At 45.9% G+C, this 21528-nt stretch overlaps 1 protein-coding gene across 2 annotated transcripts; it reads right to left on the reverse strand.

Moving 5' to 3' along the window:
* Positions 1–1250: 1250 nt before the first annotated feature.
* On the reverse strand, positions 1251–11201 carry LOC139377391 (nucleolar protein 9). 2 transcript variants are annotated; one of them, XM_071120419.1, is made up of 12 exons: positions 10788–11201; positions 5774–5960; positions 4967–5324; positions 4609–4845; positions 4280–4507; positions 4079–4186; positions 3800–3941; positions 3241–3433; positions 2747–3007; positions 2390–2602; positions 2129–2234; positions 1251–1737 (listed from the first exon to the last, which is right to left on the reverse strand). In XM_071120419.1, exons 3-12 carry the CDS (start codon positions 5268–5270, stop codon positions 1583–1585), a joined length of 1947 nt encoding a protein of 648 aa, XP_070976520.1. In that variant the 5' UTR covers positions 5271–5324; positions 5774–5960; positions 10788–11201; the 3' UTR covers positions 1251–1582. The 2 variants fall into 2 exon arrangements, with proteins under 2 accessions (XP_070976520.1, XP_070976521.1); XM_071120420.1 differs by lacking the exon at positions 10788–11201 and having other exon boundaries at positions 5612–5777.
* Between the last annotated feature and the right edge of the window lie 10327 nt (positions 11202–21528).

Raw genomic sequence — 21528 nt, forward strand, 5'->3', positions numbered from 1 at the left:
CTGTGGTAAATTCAATTAATTGGACATGATTTGGAAAGGCACACACCTGTCTATATAAGGTCTCACAGTTGACAGTGCATGCCAGAGCACAAACCAAGCCATGAGGTCAAAGGAATTGTCCGTAGAGCTCCGAGACAGCATTGTGTCGAGGCACAGATCTGGGGAAGGGTACCAAAACATTTCTGCAGCATTGAAGGTCCACAAGAACGCAATGGTCTCCATCATTCTCAAATAGAAATAGTTTGGAACCACCAAGACTCTTCCTAGAGCTAGCCACCCGGCCAAACTGAGCAATCGGGGGAGAAGGGCCTTGTTCAAGGAGGTGACCAAGAGCCCAATGGTCACTGACAGAGCTCTAGAGTTCTTCTGTAGAGATGGCAGAACCTTCTCTGCAGCACTCAACCAATTAGGCCTTTATGGTAGAGTGGCCAGACGGAAGCCATTCCTCAGTAAAAGGCACATGACAGCACACTTTTGAGTTTGCCAAAAGGCACCTAAAGACTCTCAGACCATGAGAAACAAGATTGAACTCTTTGGCCTGAATGTCAAGCGTCACATCTGGAGGAAACCTGGCACCATCCCTATGGTGAAGCATGGTGGTGGCAGCATCATGCTGTGGGGATGTTTTTCAGTGGCAGGGACTGGGAGACTAGTCAGGATCGAGGGAAAGATTAACTGAGCAAAATACAGAGATCCTTGATGAAACCTGCTCCAGAGCACTCAGGTCTTCAGACTGGGTCGAAGGTTCACCTTCCAACAGGACAATGACCCTAAGCACACAGCCAAGACAACGCAAGAGTGGCTTCGGGACAAGTCTCCGAATGTCCTTGAATGGCCCAGCCAGAGCCCGGACTTGAAAATAACTGTGCAGCAACATTCCCCATCCAACCTGACAGAGCTTGAGAGGATCTGCAGAGAAGAGAGAACAACTCCCCAAATACAGGTGTGCCAAACTTGTAGCGTCATACCCAAGAAGACTTGAGGCTGTAATCGCTGCCAAAGGTGCTTCTTTACTGAGTAAAGGGTCTGATTACTTATGTAAATGTAATATTTAAGTTTTTATAAATTAGCAAAAATGTGTAAACCCGTTTTTACTTTGTCATTATGGGGTATTGTGTAGAGGATGCTTAAAAAAAAAAAGCTATTTTAGATTAAGGCTAACGCAACAAAATGTGGAAAGTTAAGGAGTCTGAATACTTTCTGAAGGCACTGTAAATAGCACTCACTTTAGATTAGTGACTGCAACAATAATTAGTAAATTATTTATTCATGTGAAAGTAATGATTGATAAATGGTGAACACACAATATATAAATGCCTTATTACAGACCCCTAAAATAGTGTTGGTATAGTAAAAAAATGTGTCTGGATTTTCATACTAAAATGCTAGAAAAATATACTGCAATTCTATACAATTAAGCATGTCTTCTGTTAATCTTAATGTGAGATTTGGTAATTAGTGTACTTTACCATCACTCCTAACCATGCATATAAATGAAGAGTGGATGTTTATATACTTTTTATTTGATCACGTAGAAAAATCACATTGAAATTCCATAGAAGACAATTCCCAGCACAATTTCTCACTCCAGAATGTCACTAAAGAGCTTCCTCTTCTTCGATTCACCCGTCTGCACTTCCTGCCACTGGGCCCTCCTCTTCACAAAGTGGGTCAGTGCAAATTTGGCCCAAACGTGACGAGAAAACTGGCCTGATCTAAGCTGTGTCTCACAAGGCACTGAGAGAGAAAGAGCAAGAATGGCATTAAAAACAAAACACATGGTCTTAAACAGCTTTTCCAAAACTCGGTCCTGGGAACCCCAACTGGTGCACACTTTGGTTTTTAGCTCTAGCACCACAGTTGATTCAAATAATCAAAGCTTGAAGACAAATGTATTATTTTAGGGTAAAAACCAAAACATGCACCCCTTGGGGTCCCCAGGACCGAGTTTGGGAAACGTTGGTCTATGTGGTCCAACCTAAGACAGAATTTGATTATATGCTTGCCCCAAACCCCAACACAATGAAATCAATACTAACCAGTAAACTAGTGAGTAGCTACTAGCAGCTCCATTCTTGGGTAACAACTTAAACTTCAGCAACACTAACACATTTTTGACGATTTTTACCTAATTCCTTAGCGATGCTCTGTCTCTGGGGGACAGTGGCGCTGTTCCAGACTGCCTCCAACACACGGCTGCCATACCTGGAGCAGGCCATCTGGACATACTGGCCCTGGGAGCCAAGTAAGGACATGGCAGGGAGAGAGTGGGGATTAGGAGATATGGGGGCTGCTGTGAGAATGTGATCAACAAAACAGTCAGCTTTGGACCATGACTAACAATGAGAGGAAGTACTGTTTCGGTTATCATCTCTCCAGCAAGTACTACCTCCAGTCTCCTCAGGATCTTTCCCCTCCCCTTATCGCTGGAGGAGGTCACCAGGAGCTGCAGAACGTGGCTGCCTGATTGGTCGGTTCCCAGGGTCAGGTGGTCAGCGGGGGTCAGAGAGCGCAGGCTGTTCAGGAGCAGGGAGCGGTCTTTGAACTTGGCCAGTGACTGGACCAGACGTGAGCCATGGTAACAGATAGAGGATAGGGGGCGCTAGGGAGGGAAGAGGGAATACAAAAGACCATAGTGTTGGTCTTTTTATGGATAGACACTCAATATGCTTGGTGTCAGATCCAAAGTAGGGTGGGTGGGTGCATTCAGAACATCAAGTTCATTTGGGGACTTTGAGAACAATACCTCTGTTTGTGTGTTGCCCTCTACTGCCTCGGAGCTGTAGTACACCTCGTGTGTGAGCAGGGACAGGAAGAGAGGCAGGCAGGCCGTGTGTCGAGAGGCAGGTTCAGCACAGTGAAAAGCATTAAGGAGGCGTTGCATCATCTCTCCTTGTTTCTCCTCCCGCTCTGCACAGCTGTCTGTCAGCTGGACGATCACACCCATGTGACCTGCTGCCAAGATGGCCTCCAAACCCTCGGCTAGCTCATCAAACACCTTCAGGAACTGAGGGAGGAAGGGAGAGACAAATAGTGGAGGTAGAGTTACCACTGTCATTGTAAACTTTTGTTCTGTTTTATCATGTACCCTGGTAAATACAGATTAAATTCATCAGTATCTACCATCTTATGGATTTCAGGACTAATAGTATCTGTATGAATAACACTATTAAGTAACCATGATGCATACATATAACTTAATCACAGCAATAACTATAGGGGGTATACATATTGGCATACCACTTTGTAATTGGTGGAGGCTGCTGTCAGTCTCTGTATGGGGAAGTTGGCGATTGGATGGATGGCCAGGGTTACCAGCTGACCCTGGAGGTGGTTCTTATAGAGGTCACGGAGCAAGGCCTTGTGGGATAACTGGAGGACTATTTCAATTAGCCGACTGGAGGCCTGGTCCTTCAGAAAGACCAAGAGAGGACTAAGAGAAAGAGGCAAAAAGAGAGACAAAGACAATAAAACCAAACGGATAAAAAGTAGGGCTGGGACGATACCAGTACAGCGATACTCGTTAGTATCGTGGCAAGGAAACCAAACACGAAGTGGATTTAAATTCTTCAGGAAAACAGCCCTAATGTTTTAAACAAACATCATTATGATGTCATCCAGCCACATTTATTTATTTTCCCAGCCACAGCACAAAATATTTTACATACAGCAGGTTTTTAAACGAACAAAGAGTCTACTTTGTGTTTTCATTTTTGGCATGGAAATATATTGCAATATCGTCCGGGCCCTGATAAAAAAAGATACATGGACTCAAATGTCTCGAGGAAATCTCACTGACCTGACTCCAGGAGCAGAGCTGAGTGATGTCAGGTACTCCACGATACCTTTGGTGAGCAGCTTGCAGAGCTTGGGTCGGTTTCTGTGACACACCGTCAACATGGTCTGGAACACTGTACTAGCCACGGCATCAGTCACACACACTGATGGAAGTGGAGAGATAGGGCATGTAATGCCATTGTGACTTGCTTATATGTACTATGAAGATCTACCATGAAGACGTACCGCGAAGTGCAATGAGGGGTTTCAATGTATTGTAGCTTGATGACAGAAGACTTACCATTGACATTATCCATCAGGGAGGTAGACAGGGTTTTTAGTTCCCACCAGAATGATGTGGGCGCCTCAAAGTAGGTCAGCTGAGTGGTGATATTCCTGTCCTTTACACCTGGAACAAAATACACAGACAAGATAAGTTATTGTGTGTATGAGTGTGTTTGGATAATTGTGTGCGTGTGTGTGTGTGTGTGTGTGTGTGTACCTGGGCGTGCTGTGTCGGTGCGGGCTGGACCAAGGCAGCCTGCCAGTACATGTATGAGCGTGCGGGCCACGTGGGAGCCGTGTGTGTGTCTGATGAACTCTGCACAGTGCTCCATCACCACGTGACACAGGGACAGAACCTGGGCCTCTAGTATCCCACAATCCCCCTCTTCCGTCTCGGAATCTCCTTCTGTGGAAGCTGTCTTTTCCTCCTCTGATGAGCTCTTTTCTAAGAGACAATATAAAGGAGATTCATTTCATGTCATTCAATTATATCTTGAAATTTCAGGTGCTAGAAATTGTTTTCAGACTGGTCACAATCAGACTCACCTCTCCATCTGGGCATCTGTCTGAGGGCGCTCTCCAAGACATGACCCCCGCATTTGTCACATGACACTGTCTTAAAATCGGACCCAGATTCTCCGCCAAGCTCAGCCAGCACCTCCCCCACCTGGCCGGGGCTAGCCAATGGGAGCAGACGCTGGAGGGTGACACTTCCTGTCACATCCATGGCAACCAGGGCAGCCTGCCCTTTGACCTCCGTCAGCACGTTCTCCACAAAGAGAACTATAGGGGAGGAAGAAATTAAGATGTGAAGCTATGTTGTAAAGGTCACAGCATTGTATGCTCATGCAAACATTTATGCACATAATTGACACAATCTCCTTCCCTGTGCAAGGGCTCTCACTTTTCTCCTCGTCCTCTGTGAAGCCTTCGCTGAGTCTCTCTCCCACTCTGCGGAAGTATCCCACACTCAAGGCATCTAGACGCTTCTTGGCACCTCCTCCTTCACCCGCTCCTCCTCTCTTTCCCTCTCCATCTTCTCCTCGTTCACCTGCTTCTCTTCCTCTATTTCTGCCTTCATCTTCTCCTCTTTCTCCCGCTCCTCCTCTTCCACTCACTTCTCCTCCCATTCTCGCTCTATCTTCAGGATACTTCCTCTTCAATCCTGCCTCTCTCCACTGGTTATTTTCCTCCATTTTCGCCAGCATTTTAAAGTAAGGACACCAACGCAACTTGATTACTTGGGTACTGGTATCTTCTGTCTGGAAAAAAACAATGTGCATGTTGTTGAATAAGATGAAAAGCAGATGCTTACCCCCTGGTCACTCTTAAACTAATACGGACCAGCCATGAATATGAGACAAAATATTTGTCAGTTGAAAGTACACTTTTGATTATTAAGAACAACCTAAATTCAAGGAGCTGTCAATACATTAACAATCGGAATCTTCTTCGATTTAGCTAGCTAGCTAACAACAAGAATAAACTGTTTTGGTTTAGCTGACGTTAGCTAGCTAACAAGAATAACCCATAAGAATAAATAGCTCACAAGCTAGATCACTGCGACCGTTCTCTTCCAGTTCAAATCGTCTGTATATTTGATTGTCTCATAACTTATAAACTAGCTATATGAATGGACTCAAAAACAAGACACATAATAACATTTTAAGTTAGAAAATGTAACATCAAGCTAGCTAATAGAACAACTCACATGTGAAACGATGGTCTGTTGTTGACGCGTGAAGATGACGTCGATTTCCAAAGGTCAATTTCGTGCATTTATTTCATCAACCAGCAGGGGGCTCTTGGCTTTGCTTCATTATCCACAGGGCAACGGAACGAATCATGAATTGTGGTTGCTGGTTGTCATGCATTAGGACTGACTGTATGAATGGGCTCTAATTGATTCAACAAAAATATCATTGTCACAGTGTCTAATTTCTCCTGAGTCCAGATATTTCATCACATTACAGTAAAACCAGTGGGGAAAAGTACTCAAGTAAAAGTACTTTAAGTACTAAAGTAGTTTTTTGAGAATCTGTACTTTACTTTACTATTTATATTTTTGACAAATTGTACTTTTAATCCACTACATTCCTAAAGAAAATAATGTTATTTTTACTCCATACTTTTTCCCTGACACCTGTTACTTTTTGAATGCTTAGCACAAATGCTTCATTTGCAAAGTATGTGCCATGCTTAATATAGGGAATTTTAAGTTATCCATATTTTTACGTTTGATTCTTACGTATATTTTAGCACTTGTATTCACTTTTGATACTTACGCTACCAGTCAAAAGTTTTAGAACACCTACTCCATCAAGGGTTTTTCTTTATTTGTACTATTTTCTACATTGTAGAATAATAGTGATGACATCAAAACTATTAAATAACACATATGGAATCATGTAGTAACCCAAAAAACTCAAACATATCAAAATATATTTTGTATTTGAGATTCTTCAAATAGCCACTCTTTGCTTTGATGACAGCTTGGCACACTCTTGGCATTCTCTCAACCAGCTACACCTGGAAATATCTTCCAACAGTCTTGAAGGAGTTCTCAAATACAGTATGCTGAGCACTTGATGGCTGCTTTTCCTTCACTCTGCGATTTGACTCATCCCAAACCATCTCAATTTGGTTGAGGTCGGGAGATTGTGGAGGCCAGGTCATCTGATGCAGCACTCCATCACTCTCCTTCTGGGTAAAATAGCCCTTACACCGCCTGGAGGTGTGTTGGGTCATTGTTCTGTTGAAAAACAAATGATAGTCCCACTAAGCCCAAACCAGATGGGATGGCGCATCGCTGCAAAATGCTGTGGTAGCCATGCTGGTTAAGTGTGCCTTGAATTCTAAATAAATCACAGACAGTGTCACCAGCAAATCACCCCCACACCATAACCTCTCCTCCTCCATGCTTTACGGTGGGAAATACACATGCAGAGATCATTCGTTCACCCACACCGCGTCTCACAAAGACATTGGAACCAAAAACTCAAATTTGGACTCCAGACCAAAGGACAAATTTCCACCGGTCTAATGTCCATTGCTCGTGTTTCTTGGCCCAAGCAAGTCTCGTCTACTTAATGGCGTCCTTTAGTAGTGGTTTCTTTGCAGCAATTCGACGATGAAGGCCTGATTCACACAGTCTCCTCTGAACAGTGGATGTTGAGATGTGTCTGTTACTTGAACTCTGTGAATAATTTATTTGGACTGCAATTTCTGAGGCTGGTAACTCTAATGAACTTATCCTCTGCAGCAGAGGTAACTGTGGGTCTTCCTTTGCTGAGGCAGTCCTCATGAGAGACAGTTTCATCACAGCACTTGATGGATTTTGCGACTGCACTTGAAGAAACTTTCAAAGTTCTTGAAATGTTCCGTATTGACTGACTTTCATGTCTTAAAGTAATGATGGTCTGTCGTTTCTCTTTGCTTATTTGACCTGTTCTTGCCATAATATGGACTTGGTCTTTTACCAAATAGGGCTATCTTCTGTATTCCACCTGTCATGACGTTGGCCTGGGGGTAGGTTTAAGACAGTCATAAATACCTATTCCTCCCTTTTTCCTCTCTCTACCCTACTGATGTGAAATTTGAAAACCCCTTGGTTAACATAGAGATTATGGGAACATCAGAAGGTGGGGGGATATTAACTATATTCTGGTCATCCGACCAATTGAACATATGCGGTGGTACTTAATGAATATGATGTCAGTTCGGTTGTCATCTGAGACATTCTCATCAATGATAAGATGACATAAACTCTACAGTGGAAAGTCTACACATCCGAGTTATAGGATTCACATGGAATTGTTGTTCAATTTAAATGTTTGAATATCAAATTATTGGTTAAGAGATTAAATGTAATTTTAGCTTCCAAATGAGAGATTTGTGTTTTCATAAGGTTAGGGCTCTGCTCAATCAGTGGCCCGCCCCTGTGAAGAGACATGGGTTATAAAACTTTTCAGACACACCCTTCTCGCTCCACTATATAAAGCCTTGGCGACAATATAACCTCCTTTTCCGAGGATGTGAGGACGACGGTCCGATGTCAGAATGGTTCAGATAATAACTACAGAACGAAGCCAACATCAGCGTGAGCTTTGGTTGCGAATGGTATGAACTTTGAACTCTTATTCACTACATAAGTGATACCTCCTAGCCGTTGAGTTAGCAACAACAGCTGAAAACGAGGGTTAGGAAGGAACAGACAGAGTATCCCGTCTATCACACAACGATGTTACTACAACGTATCCAATTGACCACCAGAGACATTCTTCAAAGGACAAAGGACTTGGTTTGGCAACACGGTCTTCCATCTACCACCAACCTACCGAAGCGCAGCTCAGAGTAAATATTTATTGCATTTTCCTTTTCCAAATGGGCTGTAATTTAGAATGCATAAGATACTGTATTTACGACAGCACAGCTTCACCCTTTGTTCCTCAGTCTTCCCGCTCTTTCACTCAAACCCAGCCCCTTTTCTTTTGTGTAACAAGCTGTCATATCTGTTCCGCCCGCTAGGGACGTTTTCCTTTATGACGTCATTTGTAATCAAGTTGTGATTAATTATGTGTAAGTGTAATTCTGTGTGACAAGTTAGGTATTTAGTAAATAAATAATTAAACCCGATTTTGTATTGCTGATTCAACTTGTTAGCCAGGGTTTGTGAAGATAACCAAGAGTTTACAACTTTCAGATGAGACTGAATTAAGGTGACGATTAATATTGACTGCTATTGATGTAAAATATTACTAGGTCTTTAAGAGTTTATTCGGAAGATAACAGCTCCATTAATATTATTTTGTGGTGCCCCGACTCTCTAGTTAATTACATTTACATGATTAGCTCAATCAGGTAATATTAGTTACAGAGAAATTATTTTATAGAATAGCATGTCATATCACTTAATCCGGCATAGCCAAAGACACGACACACCTTGTCACACCACAACTGATTAGCTCAAACACATTAAGAAGGAAAGAAATTCCACAAATTAACAAGGCACACCTGTTAATTCAAATGCATTCCAGGTGAATAGCTCATGAAGCTGATTGAAACAATGCCAAGATTGTGCAAAGCTGTCATCAAGGCAAAGGGTGGCTACTTTGAAGACTGTCAAAAATAAAATAAATGTTTTGATTTGCTTAACACTTTTTTGGTTACTACATGATTCCATATGTGTTATTTCATAGTTTTGATGTTTCATTATTATTCTGCAATGTAGAAAATAGTAAAAATAAAGAAAAACCCTTGAATGAGTAGGTGTTCTAAAACTTTTGACTGGTAGTATGTGTATATTTCAAACAAAATACTTTTTAAAACTTTTACTCATGTAATTTACTGGGTGACTTTCACTTTTACTTGAGTTGTTTTCTATGAAGTCATCTTTTTCTTTTACTCAAGTATGATAATTGGGTACTTTTCCCACCACTGTGTAAAGCACACAGTGAGGCCAACGCCCTCATGATGTCACCAGATCATTATCTGGAACGTGTAAATGCACTCAAACCCTCAGACACAAGACATGACACAATAAAACATGTATGTGCAAAACAGGCACACAGATCATCTGTTTTCTTCATAATTCCCTCACTCCCTTCCTGTTCACATTAATGTTGCTCTACTCATCTATAGGCTCTCTGGGCTATCTTCAATATATATTTTTATTCTATACACTTTTCGATGTGGAGTTGTCTACTTGGCTGCCTGTCAAAATTATTATCGCTCTCGTGTTCTCGTTTCCTGTCAGTTGAAGCCATCACTTCCTACTGAATGTTCTCAATTGTGATGCTTTGCTTTCTTAAAACCCAGCCCAACATACAATAAGTCACTATATTAAACATTGCTTGCCCATTTCCATTTAATTTCAGGCTTCAGAACATATGACTAAAATACCCATGCTCTACAATATGCTCTATTGAAATATTGGGGAATTATGTGACTATTTAATCTCTTTCAGATTGTAATAAAAATAAATGTAAGTAATGGGCTGTGGTCAATGTTACAAAAATCGGCCCTGACCAAACCCATATCCTGTAAAAAAAAAAAAACAGATTGACAATCAAGTGATTATATGGAATCAATACCTACAATACCTACCGCTGCCCACTAAAAAAGACCTTCACTTTCCTTACACCCATAGTTGAAGTAGTAAACCCCTCAACAGGAATGGGAGAGGTCTGAATAACGCAGTTATTGTTTAACAAAGAGGTGTTACTAAGGCACATACCAATCATGACTCTTGACCCTCACCCTCAATCACAAGAACTCTCGACATTTCTAGACTGTGTTAGCTGTACTGTAGTAGGACGAGACACATTTGAGTATAAATATGCAATTTGAAGAAAGAGTCGCTTTTCTGAGCTTATGTAAGACCAACTTTTTCTATTTTCCTTTACCAATATTCTCCTCCAATCATAATAATGGATTGTACTGGGACTCGATTCAGTACACCCAGATGTCTATCTCCGTCATCACATTTAATCACATCATCACGGCTAAAGGTATTACTACAGTGTATTCAGAAGTATTCAGATGTGACTTTTTCAACATTTTGTTACGTTACAGCCTTCTACTAAAATCTATTAAATCGTTTTTTTCCTCCTCAATCGACACACAATACCCCATAATGACATAGGAAAAAACAGTCTTTTAGAAGAAAATTAACTTAAATATAACATTTATGTAAGTATTCAGACCCTTTACTCAGTACTTTGTACCTTTGGCAGCGATTACAGCCTCAAGTCTTCTTGGGTATTATGCTACAAGCTTGGCACACCTGTATTTGGGGAGTTTCTCCCACCCTTCTCTTCAGATCCTCTCAAGCTCTGTCAGGTTGGATGGGGAGCGTCACTTCATAGCTATTTTAAGGTCTCTCTAGAGATGTTCGATCTGGTTCAAGTCCGGGCTCTGGCTGGACCACTCAAGGACATTCAGAGACGTTTCCCAAAGCCAGTTCTGCGTTGTCTTGGCTGTGTGCTTAGGGTCGTTGTCCTGTTGGCAGGTGAATCTTTAACCCAGTCTGAGATCCTGAGCACTCTGGAGCAGGTTTTCATCAAGAATCTCTCTGTACTTTGCTCCGCTCATCTTTCCCTCGATCCTGAGTAGACTCCCAGTCCCTGCCGCTGAAAAGCACCCCCACAGCATGATACTGCCACCACCATGCATCACCGTAGGGATGGTGCCAGGTTTCCTCCAGACGTCACACTTGGCATTCAGGCCAAAGAGTTCAATCTTGGTTTCAGCAGACCAGAGAATCTTGTTTCTCATGATCTGAGTCCTTTACTTGGCTTTTGGCAAACTCCAATCTGTCTGTCATGTGCCTTTTCCTGAGGAGTGGCTTCCGTCTGGGCACTCTACCATAAAGGCCTGACTGATGGAGTGCTAAAGAGATTGTTGTCCTTCTGGAAGGTTTTTCCATTTCCACAGAGGAACTCTGGAGCTCTGTCAGAGTGACTTTCGGGTTCTTGGTCACCTCTCTGACCCAGGGATTTCTCCCCTGATTGCTCAGTTTGGCCGGGTGGCCAGCTCTAGGAAGAGTCTTGGTAGTTCCAAACTTCTTCCATTTAAGAATGATAGAGGCCACTATATTCTTGTTGACCTTCATTGCAGCAGAATTTTTTTGATACCCTTCCCCAGATCTGTGACTCTACACAATCCTGTCTCTGAACTCTACGGACAATTCCTTCAACCTCATGACTTGGTTTTTACTCTGAAATGCACTGTCAACTGTGGGACCTTATATAGACAGGTGTGTGCCTTTCCAAATCATGTCCAATCAATTTAATTTACCACAGGTGAACTCCAATCAAGTTGTCGAAACATCTCAAGAATGATCAATGGAATCAGGATGCACCTGGGCTCCCAAGTGGCACAGCGGTCTAAGGCACGGCATCTCAGTGCTAGTAGGTGTCACTATAGACACCCTGGTTCGAATTCAGGCTGTATCACAACTGGGCGTGATTGGGAGTCCCATAGGGTGGCGCACAATTGGCCCAGCATCGTCTGGGTTTGGCCGGTGTAGGCCGTCATTGTAAATAAGAATTTGTGCTTAAATAACTTGCCTAGTTACATAACAAAAAATGTAGTCTCATAGCAAAGGGTCTGAATACTTATGTAAATAAGGTAGCTCTGGATGTTTTCCAGTGCTTCATTTTTAAATTGGGAGGTGCCCGAAAAAGAAAAAAAAAAGGAAAGGGGGTTGACCTAAGGGTTTCTGAGGTACTGGAAACTTTACATAAAAACACCTTTTTAATAAACCATTGCATGCATTATCATCGCTCTTGCATGCTGACATAGAGTAGTAGAGTATAAGTGAGTACAGAAGTTGCACATAGGAATGTATTTTTTATTTTGCCTCATTTTGCCTTTTATTAATGCATTTCATGCAATTCGACATCATTTTAGATGACTGGAGACATTAGCAGAATATTTTTTAAATACCTCACAAAGGATCGAAATGACAGGCTACTTTGACACTGACAAACTGAAAATCTGAGATCAATAAAAATGATATTATCTTGAATCCATCAATAGCCTAGGCCTAGGTGTGTGGGGACACACATATTGTCTGTATTGATGATGAAATTAAAGCCTATCTCTCTCTTGTTTAACTTTTTTTTTAAAATGTTCTTTGTTTAATAGACCTATTTGCAAGTTGATACCATATTTGGAAACCTACAGACAGATACGTTTTTTTTTGTTTTCCCGTGATTGTACTTAAAATATTGTGAAAGGCCTGTTTTGGCTGAATGCTGTTCACTGACAGATTTGCAGCATGTTCCCGACTGTAGGAAGCCTTACCTGACACCCTAGACCCACTTAAATTTGCTTACCTTCCCCAATATATCCACAGACGATGCAATCGCACTGCACACTGCCCTATCCTATCTGGACAAGAGGAATACCTATGTAAGAATACTGTTCATTGACTGTAGCTCAGTATTCAACACCATAGTACCCTCCAAGCTCATCATTAAGCTCAAGGCCCTGGATCTGAACCCCGCCCTGTGCAACTGGGGGCTGGACTTCCTGATGGGCCGCCCCCAGGTGGTGAAGGTAGGAAACAACACCTCCACTTCGCTGATCCTTAACATTGGGGCCCACAACGGTGCGTGCTCAGCCCCCTCCTGTACTCCTTATTCACACATGATTGCGTGGCCACACACGCCTCCAACTCAATCATCAAGCACCCCCCAAAACACATTGATGGGACCACAGTGGAGAAGGTGGAAAGCTTCAAGTTCCTCGGCGCAGAATGAGATTCACGTTCTATGATCTCTCTCCCTCTCTCTGCTCTGATAGACATAAGCCTGCAAGTCATGTATCGGGATATCATTTTAAAAATGGTAACGTAATCACGCTTATGTAAAAGGTAAGGTAATGGACAAAATAGCAAGATTATTTTTATTGGTCAAAAGGCAGCCAAGCATCAATGATCATGTCACCAAAAAAGACTAGATATTTATTGTAAAGGAGCATGAAGCCTTGCACTTTCACCATGCTGTGAAGTAGCCTAATAAACTTCATGCTTTCCCGAGGAGTCGTAGTGGGAGGACCACACAACATGTCATTGCGTGACTCCAAGTTTACTTCCTTATAATGGTTATTATACCAATATTTATGCATAAAAGCATTTCCACCGACTGAATATTGAATTTTACCGACACAAAACCCAGTGGGCAAAACCTGGTTAAAAAGACGTCAGTAGCTAGGTTTCCATCCATTTGGCAACAATCAGTGCATGATGAGGTTGCGCACTGTTACCCCCCCCCCCCCAAGGTGCGGACTCCCGGCCGCACACCTAAACCCATAGGGGAGGGTCTGCTGGGTGGGCGTCTATCCACGGTGGTGGCTCTGGCGCGGGACGTGGACCCCACTCCAACATAGTCATAGTCCGCTTTCTTAGCGTCCTTAGAGTGGCGACCCTCGCCATCGACCTTGGCCTAAGAACCCTAACAGAGGGCCCCACTGGACTGAGGGGCAGCTCCGGACTGAAGGTCAGCTCGGGACTGAGAGGAAGCTCAGGACTGAGAGGAAGCTCAGGCAGGTTGACGGCTCTCGCAGATCCTGGCTGAACGGCGGTTCTAGAAGATCCTGGCTGACTGGCGACTCTGGCAGATCCTGGCTGACTGGCGGCTCTGGCAGATCCTGGCTGACTGGCGGATCCTGGCTGAATGGCGGATCCTGGCTGAATGGCGGATCCTGGCTGAATGGCGGCTCTGGCAGATCCTGGCTGACTGGCGGATCCTGGCTGACTGGCGGATCCTGACTGACTGGCGGATCTGGCAGATCTTGGCTGACTGGCAGATCCTGGCTGACTGGCTGCTCTGGCGGATCCTGGCTGACTGGCGGATCCTGGCTGAATGGCGGATCCTGGCTGACTGGCGGCTCTGGCAGATCCTGGCTGACTGGCGACTCCGGCAGATCCTGGCTGAATGGCGGCTCCGGCAGATCCTGGCTGAATAGCGGCTCCGGCAGATCCTGGCTGACTGGCGGCTCCGGCAGGTCCAGGCTGACTGGCGGCTCCGGCTGCTCCATGCTGACTGGCGGCTCCGGCTGCTCCATGCTGACTGGCGGCTCCAGCTGCTCCATGCTGACTGGCGGCTCCGGCTGCTCCATGCTGACTGGCGGCTCCGGCGGCTCATGACAGACGGGAGACTCTGGCGGCTCATGACAGACGGGAGACTCTGGCGGCTCATGACAGACGGGAGACTGGCGGCTCATGACAGACGGGAGACTCTGGCGGCTCATGACAGATGAGCAGCTCAGGCGACGCTGGAGAGGAGAAAGGCTCCGGCAGCGCTGGACAGGCGAAGCGCACTGTAGGCCTGGTGCGTGGTGCTGGCACTGGTGGTACTGGGCCGAGGACACGCACAGGAAGCCTGGTGCGGGGAGCTACCACCGGATGGCTGGTGTGTGACGGTGGCACTGGATGGACCGGACCGTGAAGGTGTACTGGAGATCTCGAGTGCAGGGCTGGCACCAACCGCCCTGGCTGGATCTTCACCCTAGCCCGGCAGATGTGGGGAGCTGAGATGTAGCGTACCGGGCTAAGCGCACGTACTGGGGACACCGTGCGTTCCACCGCATAACACGGTGCCTGACCAGTACCACGCCCGCCATGGTTAGCACTGCTAGGAGCACTGTAGCGCTGAGCGTGCAAGGCTAGGGAGGTGCACAGGAGGCCTGGTGCGTGAGGCTGGCAAAATCTTCTCAATCTTCTCCTCAGGACGAGTATGGAGAGCTGACCCAGGTGCCATCAAATCCCCGACACGCTCCGTCGGGCGAATTCCATGCCTCATGCACCAACACAGCAACTCCCTCATAACTCTCTCCTCCAATTTCCCCATTAACTCCTTCACGGTCTCTGCTTCGCTCACCTCCAACACCGGCTCTGGTTCTGGTTTCCTCCTTGGCTCCTTACGATAAACAGGGGGAGTTGGCTCAGGTCTGACTCCTGACTCTGCCACACTCTCCCTGTGCCATCCCCCAATACATTTTGTGGGCTGACTCTCGGGCTTCCATCCGCGCCGCCGTGCTGCCTCCTCAAACCGCCGCCTCTCGGCTTTGGCTGCCTCCAGCTCTGCCTTTGGGCGGTTTCTGCTGCCGCTGCCTGTCACCACGCCGCTTGGTCATGTTTGGTGGGTGATTCTGTTACGAGATTCCTCCTGGGAAGGAGAGGAGGACCAAAATGCAGCGTGGTTATGGTTGAACATCTTTAATAAAGATGATAACGTGAACAATATACATATACAAAATAAGAAACCGTGACAAAACCGAAACAGTCCTAACTGGTGCAAATCACAGAGACAGGAAACAATCACCCAGGAAATACTCAAAGAATATGGCTGCCTAAATATGGTTCCCAATCAGAGACAACAATAAACACCTGCCTCTGATTGAGAACCACTCTAGGCAACCATAGACTTACCTAGAATACTACACTGAACACAACCCCATCAATCTACAAAACCCCTAGACAAGACAAACACATAATCACCCATGTCACACCCTGGGCTAACCACAAATATAAAGAAAACACAAAATACCAAGGCCAGGGCGTGACACGCACACAAAATGGACAGCTCAGTACATCACTGGGGCCAAGCTAAGGAAGGCCCGGAAAATCGTTAAAGACTCCAACCACTCAAACCATAGACTGTGCTCTCTGCTTCTGCACAGCAAGTGTTACCAGTGCATCAAGTCTGACACCAACAGGCTCCTGAACAGCTTTTATCCCAATGAAATAATACTGCTAAATGGCAAAATGGACTATCTGAGTTTACCTTTGTAGTTCATTTCATTTTTTTGCACTGTCTCTATGCACACTCAAAGGGCCCTACACACAACGCACACTGATACTCCAACACACATACAAACACACATGCAACACACATACAAACACTCCATCATTTGCTCACATACACACATATTATGCAGACTACAAAGGGAAACCCAGACATGAGCTGCCCAGTGACATGAGCCTACCAGACATGCTAAATGCCTTTTATGCTCGCTTCGAGGCAGTCAACACTGAAGCAAGCATGAGAGCACCAGCTGTTCCGGACAACTGAGTGATCACGCTCTCCGTAGCTGATCAAGACCTTTAATCAGGTCAATATTCACAAGGCCGCGGGGCCAGAGGGATTACCAGGACGTGTACTCAGAGCATGGGCGGACCAACTGGCAAGTGTCTTCACTGACATTTTCAACCTCTCCCTGACCGAGTCTGTAATACCAGCATGTTTCAAGCAGACCACCATTGTTCCTGTCCCCAAGAAAGTGAAGGTAACCGGCCTGAATGACAACCTCCCTGTAGCACTCACGTCAGTATGCATGATGTGCTTTGAAAGGCTGGTCAACACCATCATCCCGGAAACCCAAGACCCACACCAATTCGCATACCGCCCCAACAGATCCACAGATGATGCAATCTCAATCGAACTCCACACTTCCCTTTCCCACCTGGACAAAAGGAACACCTATGTGAGCATGTTTTTCATTGACTACAGCTCAGTGAGCATGTTTTTCATTGACTACAGCTCAGTGTACAACACCATAGTGCCCACAAAGCTCATCAATAAGCTAAGGACCCTGGGACAAAACATCTCCCTCTGCAACTGGATCCTTGGTTTCCACATCACCAACAAACTATCATGGTCCAAACACACCAAAAAAGTTGTTAAGATGGCACGACAAGGCTTTTTACCCCTCAGGAGAGACTGGACATATTTGGCATGGGTCCCCAGATCCTCAAAAAGTCTATAGCTGCACCAACAAGAGCATTGGTTGCATCACAAGCAGTTCGGCATCTGACCGTAAGGCGCTACATATGGTAGTGCGTACAGCCCAATACATCACCAGGGACAAGCTTCCTGCCATCCAGGACCTATTTACTAGGTGGTGTCAGAGGAAGGCCCCAAAAATTGTCAAAGACTCCAGTCACCCAAGTCATAGACTGTTCTCTCTGCTACCGTACGGCAAGCGATACCGGAGCGCCAAGTCTATGTCCAAAAGACTCCTTAACAGCTTCTACCCCAATCCATAAGACTGCTGAACAATTAATCAAATGACCACCCAGACTATTTGCATTGACACCCCCCCTCTCCCATTGTTTTTACAGTGCTGCTATTCTCTGTTTATTATCTATGCATAGTCACTTTACCCTTACCTACATGTAAAAATTATCTTAACTAACCTTTACCCCCATACATTGACTCGGTACTGTTACCACCTGTATGTAGCCTCATTATTGTTATAGTAATTTTTTTTAAACTTTAGTTTATTTTTTGTAAATATTTTCATAACTCTAACTCTACATTTGATTTGATTTGCACATACATTTTTACTAACCGTGGGGAGAGTCAAACAATTACGCAGGGCTGAAATGCGGTCACTCTCCATCTCCACCCCTGAAGTGGAAATGCGGCACCCTAGGAAGGAGACTGACTGTTGGAAGAGCAGACATTTCTCAGCCTTGACGTACAGGTCATGCTCCAACAGTCGACCAAGCATCCTGCGCACCAGGGACACATGCTCGGTGCATGTAGCGGATTATATCAGAATGTTGTAATTTTGTGAAGAAGCGCACCCCGCGCATTGACTGTACCTCACAGTGATTTGGTTGATACCTCGATAGTCAATGCACGGGCGCAGACCTCCATCCTTCTTCTTCACAAAAAATAAACTTGAGGAGGCAGGTGAAGTGGAGGGCCGAATGTGCCCCTGCCCCAGGGATTCAGAGACATATGTTTCCATAGCCGCCATCTCCTCCTGTGACAGGGGATACACATGACTCCTGGGAAGTGCAGGGTCTACCAGGAGATTTATCGCACAATGCCCCCGTCGGTGCGGTGGTAATTGAGTCGCCTTCTGTAGAGAGCCAAATCGGCATATTCAGAGGGGATATGCGCCGTGGAGACCTGGTCTGGACTTTCCACTGTAGTAGCCCCGACGGAAACCCCTAAACACCTCCCGAGAACTTCCGTGACCACCCCTTGAGAGCCCTCTGTTGCCACGAAATAGTGGGGTCATGACAGGCCAACCAGGGTAGGCCCAGCACCACGCACGAGAATCAATAAGGAAAATACTAATTCTCTCCTTGTGACCCTCCTGCGTAACCATGCCCAGTGGAGCAGTGACCTCCCTAATTAGCCCTGACCCTAATGGTCGACTATCTAGGGCGTGCACAGGGAAGGGCATATCCACAGGAACAATGGGGATCCCTAAACTATGGGCAAATGCTCTGTCAATAAAATTCCCAGCTGCGCCTGAATCTACGAGCGCCTTATGCTGGGAATGCGGGGAAAACTCAGGAAAATGTATAAACAAAAACATGCGAGCAACAGGGGGCTCTGAGTGAGCCTGGTGCCGACTCACCTGGGGTGACACGAGAGTGCCCTGCCTGCCGTCTCGACTCCCAGAGGAACCTTCCCAGCACCGACCAGCAGTGTGCCCTCTGCGGCCACAGATGGAACAGGAAACGGCCCCTCCTCCGGTCGCCCTAAGCGCAGAACCTCCCAGCTCCATGGGCATCGGAGCGGTGGTGCTGGGGGATGGAACGGACAGGCCCCGATCAGGACGTCTGCGGGTAGCCAGCAGGTTATCCAGCCAGATGGACAGGTTCACCAGCTGGTCAGCCGTAAGAGTGGTGTCCCTGCAGGCCAACTCCCGACTGATGTCCTCATGCAGACTGCACCGGTAGGGATCGATCAGGGCCCTGTCGGTCCATCCTGCACTGGCGGCAAGGGTCCGGAAGTCCAATGCGAACTCCTGTGCGCTCCTCATCCCCTGCCTGCAGTGGAACAGACGTTCAGAGACGTTGAACTCCGCGTAATGATCCAACTCCGCTTCACCTTCCCCCCCATACGGCATTGGCCCACTCCAGGGCTTTTCCTGAGAGACAGGAGACGAGGGCGGACACGCTCTCAAGTCCCGAAGGAGCCGGGTGGACAGTCGCCAGGTAGAGTTCCAGCTGGAGTAGGAACCCCTGGCATCCGGCAGCTGTCCCATCATACTCCCTCGGGAGCGCGAGCCAAATACCACTGGGACCGGGTGAAGGAGGGGTTGGCAGAACTCCCCCTCTCTCCCATCGGTCCATTGTCTGCAGCACGCGATCCATGGCGGTGCCGAGATGTTGCAACATGCTGCTGGACGTGCTCTTCGACCGCCAAAGGGTCGAAGAGCTCCTGCTGACTCCATTTTCAGGTGCATGATTCTGTAAGGATCTGGGAGTAGCTGGTGCAGAGGAGTCAGGCGCAGGACAGCAGAGATGAGTAACAAAAGGAACTTTACTCAAAATATCCAAATACATGGCCTCCCGGGTGGCGCAGTGGTTAAGGGCGCTGTACTGCAGCGCCAGCTGTGCCGTCAGAGTCCCTGGGTTCGCGCCCAGGCTCTGTCGTAACCGGCCGCGACCGGGAGGTCCGTGGGGCGACGCACAATTGGTCTAGCATCGTCCGGGTTAGGGAGGGATTGGTCGGTAGGGATCTCCTTGTCTCATCGCGCACCAACGACTCCTGTGGCGTGCCAGGCGCAGTGCGCGCTAGCCACGGTTGCCAGGTGCACGGTGTAGCCTCTGACACATTGGTGGCTTCCGGGTTGGATGCGCCCTGTGTTAAGAAGCAGTACGGCTGGTTGGGTTGTGTATCGGAGGACGCATGACATTCAGCCTTCGTCTCTCCCGAGCCCGTACGGGAGTTGTAGCAATGAGACAAGATACTACATGAATTGGATACCACGAAATTGGGGAGAAAAAAGGGGTAAAATTCAAAAATAAATAAATAAATATAAAAAAAATATCCAAATACATGAAGTCATACCAAGCCTTCAAACATTGGACCGAACTTACAAAAAACAATCACGCACAAAAACCAGAGGGTTAAATAATGAACATGTAATTGGGGAATTGAAACCAGGTGTGTAAGACAAAACAAATGGAAAATGAAAACTGGATCGGCGATGGCTAGAAGGCCTGTGACGTTGACCGCCCCAACAAGAAGAGGGACCGACTTCGGCGTGAGGTGTCAACCTTCCACCAGCTCCCTCCTCCCCCCTCTGTGGGTGAGAGAGGGTGTGGTTACTGTCATCCATTGCCAAGCTGAGCTGACCCATTCAGATCCTCACAGGACAGTCATGACACTTGCTATTTTGATATAGGCCATTGCAAATTAAATATGCGTTTGTAGATAAAATAAATGATAACGAAAATGATAACAGAAATGGAAGAGGGTGAAAGGATATTCTGCTCCAGCTGTCAGAAAAGGGAGTAGGTATACTAGCTAGTTAGATATGGCAAGTTGTGGGATGATATTCTGCTCCAGCTGTCAGAAAAGGGAGTAGGTATACTAGCTAGTTAGATATGGCAGGTTGTGGGATGATATTCTGAAAATATTTTCCCATTCTAGTCCTAGATAGGAAGACTATGAAGACAGAGAAATAATAGTCAGAGATGTCTCGCTGTAATAATGAAGCCTGTTTCTTTGTGATGTTGTCTATCCTCAGATATGGAGAGCTGTGAAAGCCTGTCTGCAGATGAAGAGGTCCCAGTGAATGTCCCAAGAGACTACTGGCACATCCTTGTATGCCATGGGTCGTATGTGTACTTATGTTAGCAAATGTTCTATACAACAATACAGTTAAAAATCACACACAACGTGGGCTACAAACTCATTACAATCGGAGCAGGCCAATCCAACAGAAGATTTTCAAGCAAACATCTGCTCCTCACCTGATTGGTTAACAGGAGTGGTGACCGCGTCTCATTTGCGTAAAGTAGAGCAGAGCTGAACTGCAGTGCTGGACACTGCCTACTGGTTTAGCTAGCTAGCCAGGAGGACTCCGGGAGGCTGGGGCAAAATAACGAATATAATACTTTTATTTCCCTTTTGTGACCTACATTCAAAAGTGTCACAAGCATGAAGATGCCAGAGGGACACAAAAAGATCCCTCATGGCGGAC

This window comes from Oncorhynchus clarkii, chromosome 20 (assembly GCF_045791955.1).
Source record: "Oncorhynchus clarkii lewisi isolate Uvic-CL-2024 chromosome 20, UVic_Ocla_1.0, whole genome shotgun sequence".
NCBI classification, from domain to species: domain Eukaryota; kingdom Metazoa; phylum Chordata; class Actinopteri; order Salmoniformes; family Salmonidae; genus Oncorhynchus; species Oncorhynchus clarkii.